This window comes from Emydura macquarii, unplaced genomic scaffold, assembly GCF_026122565.2.
Source record: "Emydura macquarii macquarii isolate MOO-44397 ecotype Brisbane River unplaced genomic scaffold, CSIRO-AGI_Emac_v2 contig_2994, whole genome shotgun sequence".
Lineage (NCBI taxonomy): Eukaryota > Metazoa > Chordata > Testudines > Chelidae > Emydura > Emydura macquarii.
The window spans coordinates 2,210,648-2,233,072 of record NW_027133131.1 but is presented as its reverse complement, the minus strand read 5'-3'; the positions used below and the strand labels follow the sequence as shown (position 1 = coordinate 2,233,072).

General features: G+C 67.0%; 2 protein-coding genes across 5 annotated transcripts; one reads left to right on the top strand and one right to left on the bottom strand.

The window, feature by feature from the left end:
• The first annotated feature begins 1,331 nt into the window (after positions 1-1,331).
• Positions 1,332-13,815, top strand: STAT2 (signal transducer and activator of transcription 2). Of its 4 annotated transcripts, none has more exons than XM_067529558.1 (24): positions 1,332-1,467; positions 4,048-4,212; positions 4,484-4,649; positions 4,749-4,847; positions 5,105-5,197; positions 5,416-5,478; positions 5,906-6,022; positions 6,343-6,491; positions 6,821-6,979; positions 7,272-7,370; positions 7,635-7,694; positions 7,981-8,001; positions 8,322-8,415; positions 8,716-8,772; positions 9,099-9,182; positions 9,308-9,406; positions 9,607-9,742; positions 10,249-10,298; positions 10,380-10,468; positions 10,776-10,915; positions 11,225-11,413; positions 11,591-11,648; positions 11,962-12,239; positions 12,428-13,815. In XM_067529558.1, exons 2-24 carry the CDS (start codon positions 4,082-4,084, stop codon positions 12,565-12,567), a joined length of 2,571 nt encoding a protein of 856 aa, XP_067385659.1. In that variant the 5' UTR covers positions 1,332-1,467; positions 4,048-4,081; the 3' UTR covers positions 12,568-13,815. The 4 variants fall into 4 exon arrangements, with proteins under 4 accessions (XP_067385659.1, XP_067385658.1, XP_067385661.1 ...); XM_067529557.1 differs by having other exon boundaries at positions 6,331-6,491; XM_067529560.1 differs by having other exon boundaries at positions 5,416-5,494; positions 5,940-6,022; positions 6,331-6,491.
• A 381-nt stretch (positions 13,816-14,196) lies between these two features.
• On the bottom strand, positions 14,197-16,385 carry IL23A (interleukin 23 subunit alpha). The gene is made up of 4 exons (XM_067529570.1): positions 16,212-16,385; positions 15,028-15,120; positions 14,595-14,738; positions 14,197-14,412 (listed from the first exon to the last, which is right to left on the bottom strand). The coding sequence occupies exons 1-4, from the start codon at positions 16,383-16,385 to the stop codon at positions 14,263-14,265; spliced, it is 561 nt and encodes a 186-aa protein (XP_067385671.1). The 3' UTR covers positions 14,197-14,262.
• Between the last annotated feature and the right edge of the window lie 6,040 nt (positions 16,386-22,425).

Genomic DNA, 22,425 nt, shown 5'->3' with positions numbered 1-22,425 from the left:
CAGGTGAACGGGGAAAGGGCCCATCCCTGGCATTCAGGGGCAGGGGCCTGGTGCAGTCTGTGAGCTCTGGGGCCGGCTGCATGCCATTCCCAGCCTGCAGAACCCAGCGGCTCCCCTGGGGCACATCACCCTCCCACCTGCAGCATAGGTGGAGCGTGGCAGTGCCCGGCCCGAAGGCCCAGGAGGAGGCGGAAGCGCAGAGGAGAACGTGGAGCCTGGGCCGCGAACCAGGCCCCTGCAGCTGCACAGACGTCCGGAAAGGGCCGGGCCTGCCGCGCCCGCCTTTGGCCTCTTCTGGGCTCCGTGCCCTGGATCTCGTTACGGGCAGAGGCTTCAGGCTCGCTGCAGGGGGGCATGGCTGGCATGGAAGGATCTCGCTCTGCCACCGGCCCCATGTTCATCGCACGGTGCCGGGTGGGGGAAATTCACCCAGGGGGTCTGTCACCCAAAGCTGGGCACCTGAACCCCAGCGAATCAGCAGGGGCCAGGGGGTGTCCCGTAAACGGGCTGTGAGCGCGCTGGGGGTGCTCGGTGTGTGCCAGCACAGCTGTGTGGCTGGAGCTGGGCCTGGCGTGCAGGGGTCGCTGATCTCCACCGCTGCTGGGGCAAGCTGGGCTCTGGTGCTGCCCCCCAGCCTGCCATGGAGCTGGACCTGCTGCCAGCGGGGCTGGGGTTAGGCCCTGGGGCCCAGCCTCCCTCCCGGGCAGAGAGGCGGGCGAAGCAGCTTGTGGGGAGCCCCTTTGCCCAGCTCAGCGGGCACTGGGGGGGGAGGGGCTCAGGCCGCTGTGCAAAGGCAGCTCTATGGGGCAGTGCAGCCCCCCCCCTGTATGTGTGGGGGGGTGAGAGAATCTCCCCCCCAGCCTGCTTCTGCCTGTGCCAACGGGGCCCTCGGCTCCAGCTGTGCCCTCAGGAGCCCAAGCGGGGCGGACAGCGAGCCGGGCTCTCAGGGTGGGAACTCCCCTGGTTCTTGGGGGATCCACCAGGCCCTCCTTCCTTCCCCCCACCCCCAGCCTCCTCTCAGCTCCCCCACAACCTCCCTGCTCCCCTCCCCCACCCCATCACCCCATCCCTCCCCCTCCTTGCTTCCCTTCCCCACCCAGCCCCTCCCCTTTTTCTCCAGGCCCCTCCCCTCCCATGTAGGCCCCGCCCCCTTTCCCGGGTCCCCGCCTTCCGGTGACGTCATTTCTGGGAAGTCGGCGGCTCGGCTCCTGCGCTGGGCTCGGCTCTTCCCTCCAGGCGCCTGCCCTCCCGCCGCTGCTGCCAGCAGGGGGCGCGCCCCCGCCCCGCCTCTCTCCAGCCACCAGCGCCGGACACGCCCCCCACGGCAGGAGGCGGCCGCTGGGCGCCGTCCCGGAAGAGCGGCTCGCCGAGGGGCGGGAGGGCAGCGCGGTGCCCGGCACGGCAGCCTTAAAGGAGCCGCCGCGGCCGATTCAAGTTAGCTCCTCGACCTACGCAGCAGCTCGGCTGGTGAGGGGGGGCACCAGCGGGGGAGTCACTGAGGGGGGGGGCGGCTTGTGCTTGCAATAAAGGTCTGGAGGCTGGCAGTGGGGGGGCATCTGCGTGGGGGGGGGGTTGGGGGTGGGGGGGCGTGCCCGCTCGGGGGGGGGCAGGCTGTCCTGCTGCCCTCCCCCATGGGGCAGGAGCCTCCTGGCCGGTGTCACCCCCCCCAATCGTCCCCCCCCATTCCCGGACCCGTGGGCCCCAGGTCTCTGTGAGGAAGGGGGCGGCAGGGGGGCCGCCAGCCCGGGATGGGGCAGGGGGGGCCCGGCGTCTGGCACCTGCTACCCACGGGTGAGAGGGGCCGCTCCAGAGCAGCTGTCCTCCTGGGGGGCAGAGATCGGTGCCCCGCCCCCTGCCCCACTGGGAGGGGGGGTAGGAAACAGACCTGAGTTCAGTTTCCTCCTGGCCCCGCTTTCCCAGCCATGCACCTGGCCGTGGGGGGTGATTTCCTGCCTACGGGCAGCTGGGCACCGTAGTGCCCCACCGGCCCCTGGCTTCCCTTGGGGAGCTCGCTGGGGGGCACCAAGACTTTGAGGCCGGGGAGCGGGGCCGGCCTGTCAAAGCCGGCTCTGAGCGCCTGGGCCGAGCCCCTGGGCGGGGGCGTAAATCCACCTGGCACGGCCCTTTGCCCCCGCCTTGACCCGCTTTGATGCTGCACCCTCAGGGAATCCTCTGCCCGCCTGGGAGGGTTTCACCCCTACAGGAGACGGGCCAGCTGTGGGGGGAGCTGGTCTGGGGGGGTCAGAGGCAGAGAGGAAGGGGCCCTGCGCTGGCCAGGGGTGGGCCTGACGTTGGACAGGCGGTTTTGCAGCCCAGAGGCCGAGGGCGCGTTGGGGAGGGAGCAGAGCAAAGAGGAGAAATAAAATCTCGGGGGGAAATGGGCTCTGGGGGGAGGTGGGGGAGCCTTGAGTTAACCGCTGGGGTCCTGGGGCAATAGAGGTTTGAAGGCCAGGAGGCCCCATGGGGTCATCGAAGGAGCCCCCGTCTAGCCATGCCCAGGCCCCGCGCGCCTCTCCAGCAGGTCGACCGTTATTTTCGCCCTCGGAGAGCAAAGGGCCTTCCGGGCTAGGTCTGAGCACCACTCGGTCCCTGCGCAAATGCTGACGGGCGCGAAACTGCCGGGAGCCAGGCCAGCGGAGGGAGGCTGGCGCGGAAGTGCAGGGCGGGAACTGGTGGGCGTTTGGATGGGTGGCTCTCCACCCTGGCTGTGCCAGGCCTGCCGGGAACCAAGTGGGGCGTTCTCCTGTGTCTCCTGGAGCCCGGCTCTGCTGGTGCCCCCCAGCCCTGATCCACAGCCCCCTGCTAATCCAGCCCTGGGCTTCCCCCCCCCGGTCCAGTGAGCCCCTTCGGACCCTGGGACTCCCAAGGATTTCTAGCGTTCTCATGCCCTGAAAGAGACAGGCAGACGTTTTCCAGCTCTGGGCCTGGAGGGCAAAGGCTGATCTGTAACTGAGCGGCTGGATTTGCAGGGGGTGTCGACCGCCTGGAGGCAGGCCCGGTTGTGGGTGGCGTGCGTAGCTGGAGCGCTGATCTCCCCAGCCGGCGTTGGGCCCTGGCGCTAGGTGCGCCCTGGCCTGCCGGGTTGCAGCTGGGGGTGTGTGATTTGTGTCGGTACCACACGCAGAGTCACCTCTCCTAGTTTCACATCCACATGCTGTTGGGTGGCGTTACCTAACGTTCATGTGAACGCAGCCTGAACGGGGCAGGGCTGGCACGCCCGGCGGGCACCGGTGAGGTGTTCCTCACCTCCTCCTAACCCTGGGCGGTGGCTGGAAACGGCCCTTGCTAGGATCAGGGAGAGCCTGTAACTACCTAGGGGCGGCTCAGGTGTCCCATGAAACTGCACCAACTCACTCCGCCTTCTTCCTGCAGGTTCCTTTGATGCTGGGCTGGGATAGCGAGGGGCTGTGGGTCGGGATTGAGTGGAGCTGTGCGGGTGCAAGGGGGGAAAGCCCAGGACTGGATTCTTGCTCCAAAGGAAACCAGTTGCTGCCGGGAACTGGGAGTGCTGGGGGAGGGGGGGGGCACAGGGAGATCATGGGGGGTGTCTCCAGCATTCTTCAGCAGCCCCTTTTCACGCAGGCAGGCCTGGCTCCGCTGCGCCGTGGGACAAGCCACCCTGGGCGTGGGAGGAGCAACCCTTCTCGGTTCTGCTCAGGGCCTGGAGCGGAGGTGGGGGGAGCTGGATTCAAGCCACCGGGCCAGCGGCTGAGCCTGCCAAGGCAACAGCGGCTGTTTCCCTTCACGCTGGGGCTGCGGCGCCAGCTCCCCCGCCCCCCCGACGCAGGCCCTGGGCCTGGCTGCTTAGAACCAGGGAGAGGCCCAGATGCGGCAGAACCGCCCGTCCCTGCTCACTGCAGCTAGGGACGCAGCGCCTGGTGTTATTTTGGTGGTTGGCGTTGCTACTTCCCGGCCCTGGGACTGGATCGGAGCCGGTGCCTCCCGTGGGAAAGGCCCCGTCTCCCAGCGCCCGGGTTCCTTGTCCTGCTGGGTGTGAAGGGGGGACCCTGGACCCCGCTCACCGGCTGCCCTGGTTTGCGTTCCCAGAGGCGGGGGTTGAGGCGCCAGGGACGGCCCCGGCATGGCCCAGTGGCAGGAGGTGCAGCAGCTGGAGAAGGCCTACCTGGATCAGGTGCACCAGCTGTACTCGGAGGATCACCTGCCCATGGAGGTGCGGCAGTACCTGGCCCCCTGGCTCGAGGACCAGAACTGGTAACGCCCCTCCCGGGGCCAGGCAGGGAAGGGTTAACTGAGAGTGGTGGGGGGGGTCTGATTTGGAGGTTCAGGGGGGAAGGGAGAGTGGGGGAAGACGGGCGGGTTCCCAGGAATAAGGCCAGCTTGGGGCTCCCCCAGAGCACGCAGCAAGCGACCCCCTGGTGTGGCCCCATGCCGCCCTCCCCCCGTTGGCGATGTGGGGCACAGGCAGGAAAGGGAGCTGGCCATGGCTGGGGCTCTGCAGTGCACCCCGTTGTCTCTGCCCCAGGAGCCAGGCAGCCGAGCCCCCCATGGGCGAGCCCCACTCCTCCCAGACCCACATGCTCTTCCAAACCCTGCTGGCCCTGCTGGATGACCAGTACAGCCGCTGTGGGTCCAGCCAGGAGGACTTCGTGCTCAAACACAACCTGCGCAAGTCCAAGCAAAACCTGCAGGTAGGAAGCGGGGTGCTGGGCGGGGGAGGGGGAGGGAGGAGGTATGGGGTGTCTGTGCCTGGCCCCGCTCACCCCCACCTCCCCCATGCTCCCTTCCAGGCCAAGTATCAGGAGTGCCCAGAACAGCTGGCCAACGTCATCGCCAACCTGCTGCAGGAGGAGAAGGCCATTCTGAGCAGGGGGCTCGCGGCCCAGCAGGCAAGGCGGCCGGGGGGGGGGGCTGATCTCTGGGGATCATCGTCTCCCCCCCTGCCCTGTTCCCCACAGCACAGTGCCCCCCGGTGCTGCATTAGGGGAGAGCCCATTTCCTGGGTACCTGCCCCTGCCCCCTGCCAGGGGGCCCTTCCCCTGGCCTGTGGCCGGCTCTGTCTGAGGGGTGGGGCAGGGATCACAGCGCAGGGCGCCACAGCTGTGGGTCTGAAAGAGGCCCTGTCTCTCGTGTGCCCCCCCTGCAGGCTGCGGCTCAGCCACCCTCCAGCGCCCCCATGGAGACGGACCGGCAGCAGAAGATCGAGCGGCGCCTGGCGGAGACCAGGGGAGTGATGCAGGTGGGTATGGCTCAGAGCATGTCCTGCAGCAGCAATCTCCGCCGCCTTTGGGCGTATGGAGCCTGGGACGCTGCCTCCCCCCAAGAGACCCCAGCCCTCCCTGTCCGGAGCCAGATTTGAACCTGTGACCAGGTGGCTCCATACCCAGCGCCCGGCCGTGCCGGTGACTGTGTCCCAGGCTCTGAGCTGGTTCCTTCCCCCTGCCCACCCCGCCACAGGAGCTGGATCGCAGAGTGCGGCACCAGGAGGAGCTGCAGGACGCCTTCGACTTCCGCTATAAGGTGCACCGGCTAGTTGGTGAGGAACGCGGGCGGGCGGGCGGGCGGGGGCCTGACAGCCGGAGGGTAGGAGTGCCCGGCTGACCGGGGTGGGGGACGAAGGGTGGGATGGGGGGTTGTGGGGTAGGGGTGGGGCCCCGCCTGCTCTACCCTTATTTAATAACCTTGCCCCAAGTGCCCACGGGGGGCAGTGCCGGCCCAGCCCGCTGGAGCAGTGACTCCCCCTTCCCCCCCACACTGCGGGCAGCCAGGCTGGGGGTGCTGGAGAGGATGGGAGGGTGCAGGCCAGGAGGGTGCAGGGAGGGGGTGGGGGGTGACTCTCCCCTCACTCTCTGCTGACCCTTAGGCGCTGTGGGGGGGGGGCCTCTCTCCACACATGGCACTGGCGGGACGAGTTCTGACCTGTGGCTGCTAATTCCCGTCCCCCCAGCAGTCACTGCAAGCTGTCACCTCCTTTCCAGCAGATGGTGCCCCCGCCAGCCCCGAGCTGGCCCGGCAGACTCAGCAGCTGCAGACCATGCTGAACAACCTGGACCAGAGCCGCAAGGTGAGAAGCCGCACGGCCGTGGGCGCCAGGCACGGGGCCAGCCCCTGCCCAGGGTGAGCTCTTGGGGCGGGGAGGGGTGTCACTGGAGCAAGGTGGCAATTGCCTCCCCCCTCTCCCCCCACACACACACCCCTTATCTGGGAGCTGGGTCCCTCCCCCACTGGGTCTTGTCCTACCGTGCCTCAGTTTCCCAAGAGCTGCCTGCCAGATGGGAGCTGTGTCTGGCCGGTCTCCCCAGGGGGTTCTCAGTGCCGCCCTCCCCCGCCAGTCCCTCCCCCCCAGGCCAGCTGGGGTCACACCAGACGCAGTCTCTCGGGCAGGACGTGCTGGCCCGGGCGCAGGAGCTGCTGGGGCGCTGCGAGCCGCTGCGGGATTTTCTGCTGGAGGAGCTGGCCGAGTGGAAGGAGCGGCAGCGGAGGGCCTGCATCGGGGCGGCCTGCGACACCAGCCTGAGCCACCTGGAGAGCTGGTAGGGGGCTGCGGCGGGAGGCAGGGGGAGCGAGGGGGCCAGGCTGCCTGGCGTGGGGACAGGCTGGCGAGAAGCCGGGCGCAGGCTCCTGCCGACAGGCTGCCTGGTTCGTACTCTGCTGCCAGCCAGCCGGTAACGAACGTGAGCGCCACGGGGCACGGCGCCCCCCACGGTGTCCCAGCCCCCCCACCAGGGCTCTCCCCTCTGTCTCGCCACCCAGGCAAGCCTCTGGCCCCTGATCGCCCCAGGGGCCTGGCACCGGCGCCTGCCAGAGTCAGAGGGGCTCTGGATCCCCCCCCCGGGCTGACCCGGCTCCTCTCCACCCGCAGGTTCACCGGGGCGGCCGAGCCGCTGTTCCAGCTCTGGCTCCTCCTGCGGGCGCTGGGCGACCAGCACGGCAAACTGAGCTACCAGCACGACCCCCTAGGCACGCAGCTGCCCCTGCTGGAGAGCCGGCTGAAGGAGCAGCTCTCCTGCCTCTTGCGGAGGTGCTGGGGGGGCAGCGGCTGGGCGGGGGAGGTGGGTGGGGCGGTCTGCGGGGGCTGCCCCATAGGAGCGTGCGGTGGGGATGGGGAATGGGGGAACAGGGGAGTGCCCCATGGGAGCAGGTGGGGTGGGTGGGGGGGATGGGGGCTGCCCCATAGGAGCATGGGGGAGGGGCTCCTGGCTGGCTCAGGACAGGGGTGGGAGGTCGCTGGGCTCTGTGGGATTTGGGGGGGAATTGAAGCGCGTTGGGGGGTGCCCAGGGCGCTAATGCTTTTTCCCCCCACCCCCTCCCAGCGCCTTCGTGGTGGAGGTCCAGCCCATCATGTCCATGCCCATCCCCAACTGCAGGCCCCTGGTGTTGAAAACCAACAGCAAGTTCTCCGTCCGTGCCAGGTGAGCCCCCCAGCCCCCATCACTGCCCTCTCCCCAGCTGGGCCCCCCATCACTGCCTCTCTTCTCCCCCGCAGCCCGGGGCGCCCAGGGCCTGGCGGTTTCTCCATGGGGGCAGATCCCTGCTCCTGGCCAAGCGGTCAGGAGGGGGCGCTAGAGGGTGAGGGCCTGTGGAGGGGGGGCCCTGAGCCAGCCTCGGTGCCCCCATGCAGGCCAAGCGTCCTGCCAGGCCAGGGGCCAGGGTGATGGGCTCTTTCTTTCCCCCAGGCTCCTGGTCAAGCTTCAAGATCGAAACCACCGACTGGAGGTAGAAATTGCCATGGACAAGTGAGTCCTCCCCCCCCCCCCCCCCCCCCCCCCCCGCGTGAGAGCCTGACACCCCCCCTCCCGAACCCACCAGCCCAGCCCCGAGGCAGGCAGTCCGGCGGGTGAGGGGCGGGGTGCAGGGGCTCCGGTGGGGGAATGGGAACCTGGTGCAGCGGGGGCAAGAAAACCCTGGCTGGATTTTGGGGGGAGGGGCAGGGGAGGGAGGCTGGGGGTGTCCTGGGGGGGGGGCAGGGCCCCCGGTGCAACCGTTTGACTCACGGATGGTGTCATCTCTTCCTTCCTGCAGGGACCCCCCCAACGTGAAAGGGTGAGTCCAGCGCCGGGCCGGCGCCAAGAACCGGGAGGGGCTGGCTCGGGATGGGGCACCGTGCCCCGGCGCGGGGGCTGGGATCCGGACGGCCGCGGTGCCCGGGGCGGTGCCCCCCATGTGCTGGGCCTAGGCTTCCCGCTCGCTCTCCTCGCTCTGTCACGGGTACTGGGCGCCCGTCACCCGGGCATCTGGCCTTCCTTACTGCCCCTGTCCTGTCACCCCCTGTACAACGGCCGGGGATCGAACCCGGGGCTCTCTGCCCGAGTGCGGGCACAGCCGGCCTCACCCCCCCAACCCCCTCCCGCTTCTCCCCACAGGTTCCGGAAGTTCAACATCCTGACGTCGACCAGCAAGACGCTTGTACGGGACGATGCCCAGATGAAGGGACTGGTCTGCGACTTCCGCCATGTGGTACGCCCGGACTCCTGGGTTCTCTGCGCGGGTGGGGGGGAGCCCGGACTCCTGGGTTCTCTGCGTAGGGAGGGGGAGCGGGTGTGGGGGAGCCTGGACTCCTGGGTTCTCTGCACGGGGCGGGAGCGGGTGTGGGGGAGCCCGGACTCCTGGGTTCTCTCCCCATCCATGCAGCTCGCTCGCTAAGTGTCTTGGAGACCTGACCCTGAACCCCTGGTACCCTCGCGGGGGGGGGGGAGGCTGCCTCCTGGGGTAGGGGAAGCCCTGCCCCACGCTGACTCCCGCCCCTCTCCCTTGCAGACGCTGAAGGAGCAGAAGGCCGTGGGCTTGGGCAAAGGCGGCAAAGGCGCCACGGAGGTGGGTGTGCTCTGTGTGCCGGGCCGGCGGGGGGAGGAGGAGAGCTGTCGCTGTGCTTCATGGAGACGCCGCCACCCCGCTGCTCCCTGGGGGGCTCCTACCCCCGGGGGGTCCCTCTGCTGCCCCTTCAGACCCCTCCCCCCTCTTAAAAGCCCATCCTGGGGCGCCCCTGCCCTCTGATCTCCCCCAGACTCAGTGTGGTCGCCCCTCTGCTGTGCCCCCCCCCCCCCCGCGCTGAAGCTCACGGGGGGGTCCTGCCCCCCTGCTGCTATGGGGGCAGGCCCCTGGCTGACAGCCCCCCGCCCCCCCCCCCGGCTCTGTTCTAGGGCCTGCTGGCCGTCACGGAGGAGCTGCACCTCATCACCTTCACGCTGGACTACAAGTACCAGGAGCTGGCGCTGACGCTGCAGGTGGGCGAGGGGGCGCCCCCGGGAAAGGGGCGGGGGCCCGTTTCCATTCACACCCGGGCGGGGGGGGGGTCGCATTTGCTCCTGGGGTCCCCCCCCCCCGTGACTGCTCTCATTTCTGCCCCCAGACGTCCACCCTGCCTGTGGTGATCATCTCTAACAACAACCAGTTCTCCAGCGCCTGGGCCTCCGTGCTCTGGTTCAACATGCTCAGCCCAGACACCAAGGTGAGAGGCTGCCCCCCCCCGGGGGGGCTGGCATTCACTCAGCTGCTCTGCGCCATTGGGAGCTGGGGGGCGCGTCTCTCTCCCTCCCCGCCACATCCCGTGGCCCATACGCCCCCCTCCCACGCCGCTCCAGCAGCTGGGCCCCGATCGGGTTGTGGGGCGGCCCAACCCCCGCCCTCACCCCTGCTCTCTCCCCACAGAACCAGCTGTTCTTCTCCGCGCCCCCGGCCGCCTCCTGGGCCCAGCTGGCCCAGGTGCTGAGCTGGCAGTTCTCAGCCGCCACCGAGCGAGGCCTGGACCAGGAGCAGCTGCAGATGCTGGCGGAAAAGCTCTTTGGTAACATCGATTGCGGGGGGGGTCCACGCCTGGCTAGCGCCCCCAAGGGCTGCAGGGCAGAGATGCCCCTGGGGGGCGGAAGGCCCAGGCCTGTCCCAGCCATCACCCATCATCGGGGTCTCAGGGCAGCACTGAGGGTAGGGTGAGCCTCGGGGAAGACCCACAAAGCCCTGGGGCTTGGAGCAGCTGGGCCGGCCCCCCCAGGCAGCGGGGGTGGGAGGAAGAGCCCCGGGCGCGCCAGGACACCTGGGTTCTCTCCCGGCTCCGGGAGGCCACGGGGCCAGATTCTCCTTCCTGGATCTCACCTAGGGGGTGGCATCGCTTCTTCCTGTCCCCCGCTTTCCCCTCTGCAGTGTGGGGGGGGGGTGGTACCTGCTGGGGGGGGGGGTCAGTGCTGAGCCTGGGGGAGGGGAGAGGACGTGACCCCTAAGGACCCCTCCCCGACTCCCGCAGAGAAGCAGTGTTAATTGGCCCTGCAACAGGCTGACCCCCCTCCCGTCTTACAGGGGGGGACGCCACCGCTGCCAGCACCCTGACCTGGACCCGCTTCTCCAAGGTAAGCGGCTGCTGAGTGTGACTGGCCCCAGACCCCTCCGGTCCCCGCCCCCCTCAGCCTCTCTCCTCCTCCCCCCTGCAGGACAACCCGCCCCAGTTCTCCTTCTGGACCTGGCTGGACGGGATCCTGAGCCTGATCCGGGACCACCTGGCCCAGCTCTGGAAGGACGGGTAGGGGCTGGCCTGGGGGGTGGGGGGTGGGGGATGCTGCCTGCTCCCCCTTGTGGTCAGACCCAGGAACTGCAACTGCTGCCCCCCCCCCCCATTGGCTTAACCTTGGGGCCGGCTCAGCCCTATGGGTGGGGCTGGGGGAGGATTTGGGGGGTGCTTGTCCCTCCCCGTGTAAAGGGGCCGGGGGCTGTTCAGCCCAGCAGAGCGAAAGCCCCAGGCGCTGAGCGGGGTGGGCAGGGGGCAGGCGGGGGGACCCTGCACGGGGCTGACCCCGCCCGGGGCTGATCCCGGCGTCCATCCCGGCCAGGCACATCATGGGCTTCGTGAGCCGCCGGCGCGAGCGGCAGCTGCTGAAGAGGAAGCAGATGGGGACCTTCCTGCTGCGCTTCAGCGAGAGCTGCCGGGACGGCGGCATCACCTGCAGCTGGGTGGAGCCCGGGGAGAACGGTGGGTCTGACCCACGGCGCCGCCCCTCCCTCCCCCCCCCTCCCGGGCCCAGAGCCAGGCTCCCCTGCCTCCGGGGGCTGGCGCTGGGGAAGAGAACCCAGGAGTCCCGGCTCCCACCACCAGACTCCATTGATCGGGGGGCGGGAGAGGGGGAGGGCAGTGTCACCTAATGGCTAGACTAGATCTGGACTCCTGGGTTCTCCTCCCGGCTCCGGTGCTGGCAGATCTTGGTACGGCCTGTCCCGTCTCAGGGGGTCTCCCAGGCCGTGACCCCCCCCCCCCCCACTTTGCTGTGTTCCCCTCCCCCAGGTCAACCCAAGGTCCGCTCGGTGGAGCCCTACACCAAGCAGGAGCTGAATTCGCTGGCGCTGCCCGACATCATTCACGATTACCAGCTCCTGGCCGCCGAGAACATCCCCGAGAACCCCCTCAAGTTCCTGTACCCCAGCACGCCCCGGGACGAGGCCTTCGGGGCCTACTACAGCGAGAGGCGGGAAGGTACCGGCCGCTCAGTCCCCACCCGCAGCCCCTGCTGGCCCAGCCCGGGCCCAGACTCCCAGGCCTGCAGGTGCTCGCTGGGGGGCCTCTGCTGGCTGGGGGGGCGTCTCCCCAGGGCGGGTTTTGGCTGCAGCTCCCTGACTTCTGTCTCTTTTCTCCCCCTCCCTCCCCCCGCAGTGGACTTGCTGGAGCAGAAGAAATACCTGAACCGGCGCCTGATCCGAGTGTCCGCCAGGTGAGGGAGCCGGACGCCGGGGTCCCTGCGCGCGTGCCTGGCCGGCCCGACCTCTTCAGCAGAGGCAGCTGATTTCCCTCCTGCCCAGCCCCTCTCCCTCGCCTGGCTGCCCTACGGCCCACGGGAACTCCCCAGGGCTGCTTCCCTGACGGGGCCTCCCACCCACGCCCCACGCCCACCCCTGGGGGGGCTGAGCAGCCCTTTGGATCCCCCCCAGCCCTTCAGAGTGGCTCTGACTGGGTGGGGTCACCCCATTCCCCTGCGAGCCCCCCCTCCCCTGCTGCCCCATAAACAAGGCCTCCTTTCTCCCTAGGCAGCCAAATGAGCCATGGATGGTGGAGGGCGCGGTGGTGGCACACCCTGCCGCTGAGGGCCTGGCAGCCAATGGGCTGGAGGCGCTGGAGCCGGGGCCCGGTGCTCAGGAGGCGCTGGAGGCACTGGAGCCAGGGCCCGGTACTCTGGAGGTGCTGGAGGCGCTGGAGGCGCTGGAGCCAGGGCCCGGTACTCTGGAGGCGCTGGAGGCGCTGGAGCTGGGGGCCAGTGGCCTGGAGGCGCTGGAGCAGGAATTGGACATGAGGTTTGATGTGGCTGGTGAGTCTCCACTTCCCGGCCTGGGGTGGGGGCCGGGGCTGGGCCTGAGGCCCAAAGATGCCTGGGGGGCTTGGCACCAAGAGGGGGGGTGTAAAGAGGTCAGCCCCCTGCTCTCCCGGCTCCGTCTGTCTTCCCCAGGCCCTGCAGCCCCCAGCTCCCCCCTGAGCCCATCTCCCCTTCTCTTGCAGACTCTGGCGTGCTGCGAGGTGGGGACCCCTTCCTGCCCCCGCCGGCTGACGTGCCCCTCCTGGGGCTGCCTGGCAACCCCTTGTTCCTGGAGGCCAGCGACTTCCCCCCTCTGCAGGTCGACTTCAAGGATTTCCAGTGATGGAGTCTCCCCAGGCTGCCCCTGCGTGGGAGAGGTTGTGGGGGGCGGGGGGGACCTGGAGCCCAAGGCCTTTTTCCAAGGCTGGCCCCTGCTCTGTCCTCTCCCTGCCTTCAGCTAGGCCCATGGCATTAGTGGGGCGAAAGGGGGGACCTGATCTGGCGGGCCAGGTGAAGCCCCCTAGAAGCTGGGGGGAGGCGGTCTCCGCCTGCACCCGCAGTCTGGTTCTCACCTCACTGTAGGTGCTTTGCCCACTGCTCCCGGGGGTGGTGGGGGCTGTTTCTAATAAAGAACCCAGGCATCCGGGATGGCGGGGCAGAGAAGAGGATGCTGCCACCCGCTTCACTCCAGGCCCCCCCAGCGGCCGTGCAGCAGCCTCTGTCTCCCATCCTGCATGATCCCTCTAAGCCGGGGCCTTCTCCCTGGGGGGGCGGCCCCTTGCTGGCTGGAGTGGGGGTGGGCAGCCGGGGTTCTCTGTCTTTCGTGGTGCAGGTGGCTGGTTCCTTCCCCCTGTGGGGGAGGGTGTGAGACTGGAATCTCTCTTGTAAATAAACCTTCCCCACCCCAGGTGGCTGTGGTGGTGGTGGGGGTCTGGGGGGTCTCTGGCTGCCATCCTCCCCCCAGACCCCCTTGTGACAAAGTGGAAATTTTTCATAATATTCTGGACCAAGCTTATGTGTGCCTCAGTTTCCCCTGTGTGGTGCAGTTAAGGAGGCGGGGGAGAAGGCTGTTTACTCTCTGCCCTGGAGAATCCCAGAGGACAATGGCCTGGCCCCTTGGATCCTAGCAACTAAGGGCCTGGATGGCAGGGCAGCCCAGGGGGACCAGCTGGAGAACAAATCATGAAGGAGGCGGCAATGGGGTGAGGTTTGCCTAGGACCAGACCAAAGGCCTCAGGAGGGGCAGGCGGGGGGGGTTGTTAAGTGGGGGCTCCTGGACTCTGCGGCTGTGGGGCTGAGAGCGCTGGGCGCTGGCCTGCATCCGAGGGACGGGACGTCCCCCTTCTCCGTGCTTCCCCAAGGACTCGCGGGGCCGTGTGCCAGGTATCTAATAAACCCTCCTGCCGTTACCCCACTGGCTGAGAGTCGCTCCATGCTGAGGTGGGGGGAGTGGGCACTCCCCAGGGAGACCCCGGCCTCACCCTGGCAAGAGTGGGTGCCCCTGGGGTCCTGCCTGGGCCAGAGCACGGAGCTGTGGGGCTGTGACCCTCCCGTCCTATCCCCCTCAGCCCCCCCCCTCCCCCCTGGGGCTGCTGTCCTGTCCCCCGCAGAGGGTTCACCCAGGGGCTGCAGGCTCAGGGGGGTCGTGGGGTCTCTCTCCCCCAGCAGCTAGGGCTGGGCAGGGGCTGGAGCAACCATGGCTCAGGGACGCCTCCAGGGGCTGGCGGGGGGCTGCACCACCTCACTCTTGTGGGCCTGGGATTTTGGCGTGGGGGGGAGCCGTGGGGCCAGGAGCCCTGGTGGGTGAAGGATGGTTGCTTTCCCCCCCCCAACACACACCGAGGCCCATCTGTACAAACCAAACCGTTTAATCGATAAATACCATAAATAGCCGCCCGGCTGGGGCATAAATAGACAGCAGCTTATAAATAACCCCCGGCTGGGCAATAAATACAATAACACAACACCCCCCCACACACACACACCCCCCCGCTGCCACGGGGGCGCCTGTATAAATACCCCTTCCCCCGCCCCCGGGCTAGCGGGTGGCCGCGCTGTGGGCAAAGACCCGGGCCATGATGGCGGAGAAGGAGCGGAGCTGGTGCAGCACCTGGCGCTGGAGCAGGGGCCGTTCCCAGGGCTGGCTCTGGTGCAGGGAGGGTCCTGGCCCCTCGGCGAAGCCCCCGTCCTATGGGGAGGAAAGACAGCGGGGTTAGACCTGGGGGGGTGGCGCCAACCAGCCTGGCAGAGGCCCTGGAAGGTGGCACGGGGCGCACGGGGGCACCCAGAGGGGGATCGCCCAGGGGGGTGCTGGCTGGAGCTGCTGTGGGGGGTTATTCCCCCCCCTTGCTGGGTCCCGGCCCCGCTCACCTGGACGAGGTTGGTCAGCTGGGCCAGGGCGCCCCGCAGCTCGGCCATGGGGCTGGCGTCCCCGTTCCTCAGCTCAGCGAAGACCTCGGAGCCCAGCAGGGCCCGGTAATGGTGCAGGGCCTGGTGGATCCGGCGCAGGCAGCTCTGGGGGGCAGGAGGAGGGCATGAGAGGGGGGGGGAGGGAGCAGGGGAACCCCCCCCTTGAGACCCTTCTCCCTGCCACCCACCCCCCAGGCCAGGGTGATGGGGCCTGAGGGAGACCCCAGCCCAGCTGCAGGGGGGGAGATCCGCAGCCCTCCTTCCCCCGGGACGCCTCATTTACCGGGCACGGTATGGGACGGGGGCTGAAGGATTATTCTCTGTCTCCCTTCCCCCTCCCATCCCCCCAGCTGTCCTCCCCCCACCCCGGCGGTGCCCCCCACCCCGGTGGTACCTGGTCCGAGTCCATCTTGGCCGGGTCACAGTTGTCGCTGCAGCGGATCTGGGGGGTCAGGTCCTCGCTGTGTTTTCCCTCCTGCAGGGACACCTGGGCCGGGGAGCAGCAGAGCTGGGGATCAGCAGGGTGGGGGGCAGCCGCCACCCCTCTCGGCCCCCCCACTTCCATTCACCACCCTAGCCGCCCCTTCCACCTCCGCCTATTGCCCCCTACCCCGTCCCCCCTTCACCCCTCCCCGTTTCATTCCCATGCAGCTGTGGCACGTGCCTCTGTGCGCCCCCCCCCCCCCCCCCATGGGCCTAATGCTCCATGGGTCGCCCCCCCAGATCCCAGCCCAGGAAAGGCCCAGCCATGACCCGGGATAGTCCCACACGCTGGGTTTTTTCAGACACCTTGTGAGTTTCTGAAGCTGGGGGGGAATCGTGTGAGGGGCTGGGGCTGGGGGGGGGGCCCAACCAGCCTCGGGGGAGGGCTCGCCCCAAAAGTCTCAGCGGGGCAGCAATCCGAACCATCCTGGCCATATCCCCAGCCCCTCCACACACACCCTGTCTGTTTGTCTGTCTGACACTGGACACATACGTCCAGGCCCCCCCCCATCTGTCTGTCCAGCACTGGACACACTCCTCTAGCCAGCCATCCAGCCCCCTCTCCGTCTGTAGGAGCTAGAGCCCTTTGTGCTGCGGGCGTGTTGAAAGCCCCTTTCTAGCCGACTGTGCTGCCGCTGGTGGGGCCAGACCCACGGCCTGGGGAGGGGCTGCCCAGCCAGCCGCCCGGTGAGCGCCCCCAGCTGGCTTGTCTCTGCCTGCCCTGCAGAGTCCTCGCCCACCCCCGTGGCCTCTGAGCACGTCCCACTCATTGACGGCTTTATCCTCCCACCCCCTGGGAGGCAGAGCAGGGCCATTGTCCCCGTGGTACAGCTGGGGAAACTGAGGCACAGCAGGGGGAGGGGGGCTGAAGTGCCTGCGCTCACCCAGGGAGCCTGGGGCAGAGCTGGGAATTGAACCCAGCACCCCAAGACCTGGGCTGGCGCCCTCCCCACGGCGCCAGCCTTCCTTGCCCCGTTCCAGCCCCACGGCCTCTCTGCCAAAAAGGCGCAGAGCCCCCCTGCCCCCCCTTCAGGCTCTCCAGCTCCCCTCGGTCCCAGCGGCTGGTGCCCAGCCCAAGCCGCCCGACCCGCTCACCGAGATCACGGGGCCCTCGAGGTCCCAGGCCAGCTTGTTGACCTGCCTGGAGAAATTTTTGCAGCGCTGCCAGTCGGGGCCCGGGGCCCCCGGCACCACCCTCGCCCTGGAGGCCGCCAGCAGCCCCAGGAAGCAAAGGAGGCCGCTGGCCCTGTGGATCCCGAGGCTCCGCATGTTGCTGTGACTCTGCAGTCTGTGTGGGGTGCTGGGCTGGGCCCTGGTGGTATTTATGGGGCAGCAGGTGACTCAGCGGGCAGGTGGGGTTTCCCCTGGGACGGCAGGTAGCACCCCCGAGGGATGGTGTCAGCGCCGGGGCTGAACGCGATGTCATCGCTGCCTGGGCCGGTTACTACGAAATCGCTGCCTCCCCACGAAAGCAGAAGCGATACCGGGGCAGGGCGCCTGGGGGGGGCAAGAGGATCCAGGGATGGCGCCGGCTTCTTGCAGATTGTGGCCACCCGCAGGGACCAGCTCCTTCACGCTTCGCCGCCCCAGAGCGGGCGTGGGGGCAACACTGGAGCTCGCAAATCCCCCTCTGCGCCCCCGCCGAAAACCCAAAAAATCCAGGGTAGTTTCTTGCGGTCGTGTGTGTCGTGCCGGAGTCAGGCACAGGAGCGGGACCCAGGAGTCCTGGCTCGCAGCGCCCTGCCCTCCCACCGCTGGAGACAGAACCCAGGAGTCCTGGCTCCCAGCCCCCCGCTCTTACCCACCAGCCCCTCCCCCCCCCAGTGAATTTCTCCCCACAGTGTCAAACATCTACCCACAGTAACCCTATCGCTCTCCTCAGCCCAGGGACCAGGGGGGCAGTGACCCCCCATGGGTGAGCACCACTCCTAGCTGGGGGGGGGGAATCCGGGAGCCACTCAGGCCATGGAAGGGTGCCCACTCGGTGTCGGGGGGGCAGGGCATGTGGAGACAGCCCCTCCCCCCCCCCACCAGCTGGGCATTCCAGGTCTGTCACAATCCAGGAATCCCGGGCACCCGGCGCGGGCGGGCGCAGGCAGAACGGGAAGGAGCCACTTCCTCCGCTGCGGCCGCCAGGGCGGCGTGGGAGCTTCCCCTGGGCCCGGGACAGGTGTGGAGCGGCCGTCGGGCACCTGGGCGCAGCTGGGCGCCGGGGGGGGGGGATCCCTTGGAGCTGGAGGGGGGTGAAGAATGTCTGGGGAGCCCTGGGGAAGCACAAAAGCAGCATGGGGTGAGGGAGGGGAGAAGGGGGGGCCCGGGGAGGGGAGGGGAGAGCAGGGGGAGGCTGAGGGTGGAGCAAGGGGGGGTGGGCAGCCGCCCCACAGCAGCGCCAGGCGGGAGCTGGTTGGGCTGGGTGCAGCTGTCCTGGCTGCCCCCCCCTGCTCACTCACTGCCGTCCCCCCTGGTGCCCCCCAGTACGTCTCCCCCTTCCACCGTCACACACCCACGCCTGGCAGCACACCCCCTGCCGTGCACCCACTTGCACTGGCCCCATGGTGCCTGCTGAGCCCCCCCCCCCCCCCGAAATGCTCCCATCCAAGCCAGCAGGGCCATTGGGGGGGGGGGGGCACTGACACTCGCACACTCGTGTGTGCACAACCCCAGCCCCGTGGCTGCTCATGGGACAATCCACACGGTCCGGGGGGGGGGAGGGGGAGGCCAGGATCCAGGGGTGCTTGTGCTCAGCCCTGCATAGCCCTTCCCCCTCCCTGGCTGGCTCCCGGCCAGAAAGGAATTCTCCTGGGGAGGCCCCGGCCTTGCTTCATCTCTTTGACAGCCCCTGTCGCTGCAGCCAGGCACTGCCAGGGAGGGGGGGGCTTCCCCCCTTGGCGCTGGAACCCCTGCGGCGGCCAGAAAAACAACAGCGACTGGAGGGACACGTGAGAAGAAAAGCACCTGCCTTCCTAGAAATCTGGCCCGGTCAGGAGTGCCCGGTCCCGGGCGGTGCCAGCCCCTGCGTGGGGGAGAGGATGTGTGCCGCCCCCCCCCCTCCGGCTCCACCCTCGCTGGCCCAGTTAACGTGCGCCCTGCCAGCCCGAGTTAGCAGACCCAGCCAGCTAACGTGTCTGTCCTCCTCTTCCAAACCACGGCACCCCCCACTGCTAAACGCCCCCCCGGCCCTGCACGTGGCTAGGTGCCGTCCGTGCCAGGATCTGGGGCCTGGGAGCAGGAACCACGGGCCCTGGCGCGTGGGAGCTGCCGTGCTGAGTGGCACCAGGCGTGGCACGTTTCCAGCCTGTCCCCGGCACGGCCGGCTCAGGTGCTGTCGGTTGGAGGGGGGGAGAATGGGGGGGGGCTCTGGCTGACGGCTCTCATGGGAATTCCAAGAGGCACGCAACGAAACCCAGCCGGCTCCGGTCGCAGCAATCCCACATTGCACAGGAGCGTACTGCACGCAGCTGTGAAATCCACAGGTTGCATCACAGCGCTTGGCTCCGGCCCTTCCCGAGGCCGGCGGGGACGCGGTGCCAGCTGGGGCCAGGCCCAGGGGCTGGGCCTGGAGAGGCAGCGTTCGCGCCCTGGGACTCTCCCCGGCTTTCCCCTCCCCGTGCCCCCTTGGAGGAGGGATCCCATGCCGGGGTCTGGGGCAGTTGTGAAACGTGGCGGGGCTAAAAGGCTTTGGGGTAAGGCCAGAGCGGGAGGAGGGGCTCTGAACCCCTCGGGGATCCCTGTGTCCTGGGGCCTGCCCGGCCCCCCCGGGCTGCGGTGCTAAAGGGAAATGGGTTGTTCTAGTTTAGCCACTTCCCTCTCTGGGTTTTTATCCCCAGGCTCTGTTATCCCGGCAGGCGTGGAAGGGGGAACGCGGGGGGAACGCTGGGAAGCGAGTCACTTCGACCTCACTCCGTTGACCCGGGGCAGGGGAAGCCAGGGTGGGAGCGGCCCGGCCTGTTGGCTGTGGGGCGGGGCGCAGCGGGGGGGGGGGCACGTAGGGAGCTAGAGATTCGGTGTGTAGGGGACCAGAGGGAGACACTGGATATTGGCGCCTGTGACCCAAGCAGCCTGTGTGTGTTGTGGGGCGGGGCTGTCGGGATCGGAGGCTCTGACCCTATTTCCCAGCTGGAGCACTGATCCCCCCCGCCCCCGTCTGTGGGGCGATAAGAGAACAAGCGCATCTGGCTTTGCCTGCGACTGTCCTGACGGGCGCAGGCGGGCTCAATGGCGTGACTCCTGGCACGCCCCTGCCGACCCCCCCGGCCTGAGCCCCCCGGGACCAGGCCGTTCCCCCATCCCATAGCACCTGCTCTCATTTCCTGAGTGGCAGGAAAAGGCAGCGCTTGGGGGTCCGCGGTGAGTTTTCTGGCAGCGGCTCCTGATTTGGGTTTGGCCGGGGCGGGTGGGGGTGAAGAGGGTGACGTGAGTGGAGTGAAGTGGCAGAAGGGAGCCCTATGGAGACGGACGGGAGAGACAAGAGAATCCAGAATGACCACAGTAGGGGTTACAGCAATAAAGGAGTGCTCTGGCTGGCCTGTAAACCCACCGTCTCCAGGGCAGGAGCTGGCCTCTAACTCAGGGGGGAAGGTAGGGGCGAAGGGGTCAGGAGGAACCTTCCCCTGGAGGCCAGTTATCCCAGCCCCCCCTCCTGCTGGGTGTCTTCCCGCTTCCACCAAATCAGCAAGACCTGGCCACTGTTGGACACAGGCTACCAGGCTAGACCGGCCCGTGGGTCTGATCCGGCACAGCGTGGGGCAGGGATATGGGGCCAGCTCTGATCCGGCATGGCACAGACACCAACTGGATGAACCCGTTGCTCTGATCCGTGCGTTGGGTGACACGGCTCTGGGGGCAGCGCCTGTCCCATAGAGTCACCATGGAGTTTCCTGCCTCCCTGGTCTGTCAGGTGGGGGGATTCCCTGGTTTCTCTGTGGGCCTGGAGATCCTGCAGCTTAGAGACATGGGAAACCCAGCTGGCAGGAAAGCCCTTGGCCCAGAGCCTCAGAGATATTTAGGTGCCTAACTCCCATATACCTTTGAGGATCTGGGCCTCAGCGCTAAGGATGTCTTTGGCCCTGTCCCCCGTAGCAGCCGGGAGCGCTTCTCTTCACCCCAGCAGGTCCCTGGCAGCTTAGATGAGAGACAGGGGCAGCAAGCAGGCAAGGCGTGGTTTGAAATCAGACCGGACGGACACAGCCAGGGTAACTAGACCAGCAAAAGCTGGTGCGCAGCACCAGATTGGCATCAGGCAAAGAAGGCTCCTGGATTTACAACCTACACTTATTCTGGACAAGGCAGGAATGCTCTAGTTCAAGCAGAGATTGGTTCAGGGCAGTCCTAGGGCTGGTGTGATCCAGGAGGTCAGAGGAGATGTCCCTAGTGGTCCTTTCTGGCTGGAAACGATGAATCATAGTAATTAACACTCGTCCCTACCTTTCCAGACCCAGTCTAGTGGCACTTGACTCAGCAGCAGAAGACAAGCTACAAAGTCACACGCCAGGGTCTGTGTAAACACACTTGGAGGTAATCGATGGTGTCCGAGGGCCAAGGGCTCCTTGACACTGGGGTGCCTAACTCCCATGGCAGTTCAACCCCTTTGAGGATCTGGCCTTTGGTACCTGCCACTAGTTGAGGGAAAGCAGACACAGCCTAGGAACTTCCTTCATTCACTTGAACATTTCGTTTTCATAAAGAAATAGTCAAAAGTGTGTGAGCCCTCGTGTTCTCCAGGCATTGTGTGCGGGGAAGAAAGTGTAACGCTCCTTCTAAAAGATGTGCCTCCCAAAAGTGCAGGTAACTTTGTGAGAACCTCTCACTGGAATAAGAAATGGTGACGTGTTTATTAATAACTATGCAAACATCAACAGCGAGGTGTCTTCTCTGAGCCTTTCAACCACCACGGGGTGGTGAACAGGTGTCAGAAGTTACCATCCAGCTGCTGTTATTGCTCAAAGGGAAGAGTTTGTGGCTAGATGGGCTGGGGGTACCAGCCTGGAAAAGGTGGCAAATCACTGCCTTAGAGCAACACAGCTGAGTTCTTGCTGAAGCCCCAGACAACGTCCTTGGAAACTGAGCTTGATGCTGTTTTTTTTCAGGGGCTTGAGCGACAAAAGGGGCCAGCTCCTGATCTCAGCTCCTCTGGTGACTTTGAAGGAGTCACCCTGGGTGTACAGCAGTGTGAGTGAAGATGAGACTCTGGTCCAAGAAGGGTAGCAACCTAGAGCAGCTGGGAGAGGCTAGCAAGAGGCTGCTTATTTTAATAGCCCGTCTCTCTGCCTGGTAAAGCAATAGATAAAAGGCGGTGTCTTTGGGTAGATATGATGAGCGAATTTGTTGGTAGGGGACATGATTAGATAGATAGATAGATAGATAGATAGATAGGTAGGGTGGGTGTATGGGGATAGATAGATCCTTCAGGGGACAAAGATATGGGCATCATATGTCCCAAGAAGCGGGTGAGAAATCTGTACCAGTTTGTGCCTCAATGCTGACCTGGAGAGCCACCTCCAGAAGGCGAATTCAGCCTTCATGGGTCATTCATCCATTGACCACTGTGCTGCTGGGAGGAGAGGTAGGGGGCTGATCCGTGTTAAACGCCTGGGGGGTAATTGTTAGGGGGACACTTGGGAACAGGACTGAGACCCACCAAACTTGTGTCACACAGGGGCCACCGAAGGCCCTTCAGCCTGGATTTTGGCAGTAACAATGGCCCCATGAGATGCTGCCTTCTGGGCTTACTTGCTGTGGGTTTCATACCCCCTGGGGCTCCCCCATCTCCCCGTCCAGGGACATGTTTGTTGTGGGGGGTGGAGGGGGATCATTGATAGTTAAATGTCACCATCCTGGAAAATATGTTGAAATGGGAAATACTGGGTGGGGGGTGGGGGTGGGAGAGCTAGCTATGGGGAGGGTTGTGGGGATGGGGGTGATGCTTCTGGCCCTTTAAGAGGTCCTGAGTACTTCTGCCCCTTTAAGAAATTCTGGGTGCCGCTGGCCCTTTAAGTCGTATCGGAGACGCAGCCGTAAATCAAGGGGCTCGGCTCATTCTGTCCCTTCCGCCCTCCCGTCCTGTTCTCTCTCCACAGCTTGCCAGTGGGACGCAGGCCGTCCTGCCTATTCTTCCCGCCTCCGCCCGCCTCTGATTGGCCCGAGCCCCTGAGCGTGCCCTCTCATTGGTCGCGGCGCCTACCGAGTGGAGAAACTCCTGTCCTGAGGGGTGGGAGAGCGGGCGGAGCTAGAGGGGGCTGGTAGTTGCCATGGCGGCGGCGGCGGCGGGGGGATGGGACGCAGCTCCGTCCCGGGCGGGGGGCGCAGCGCC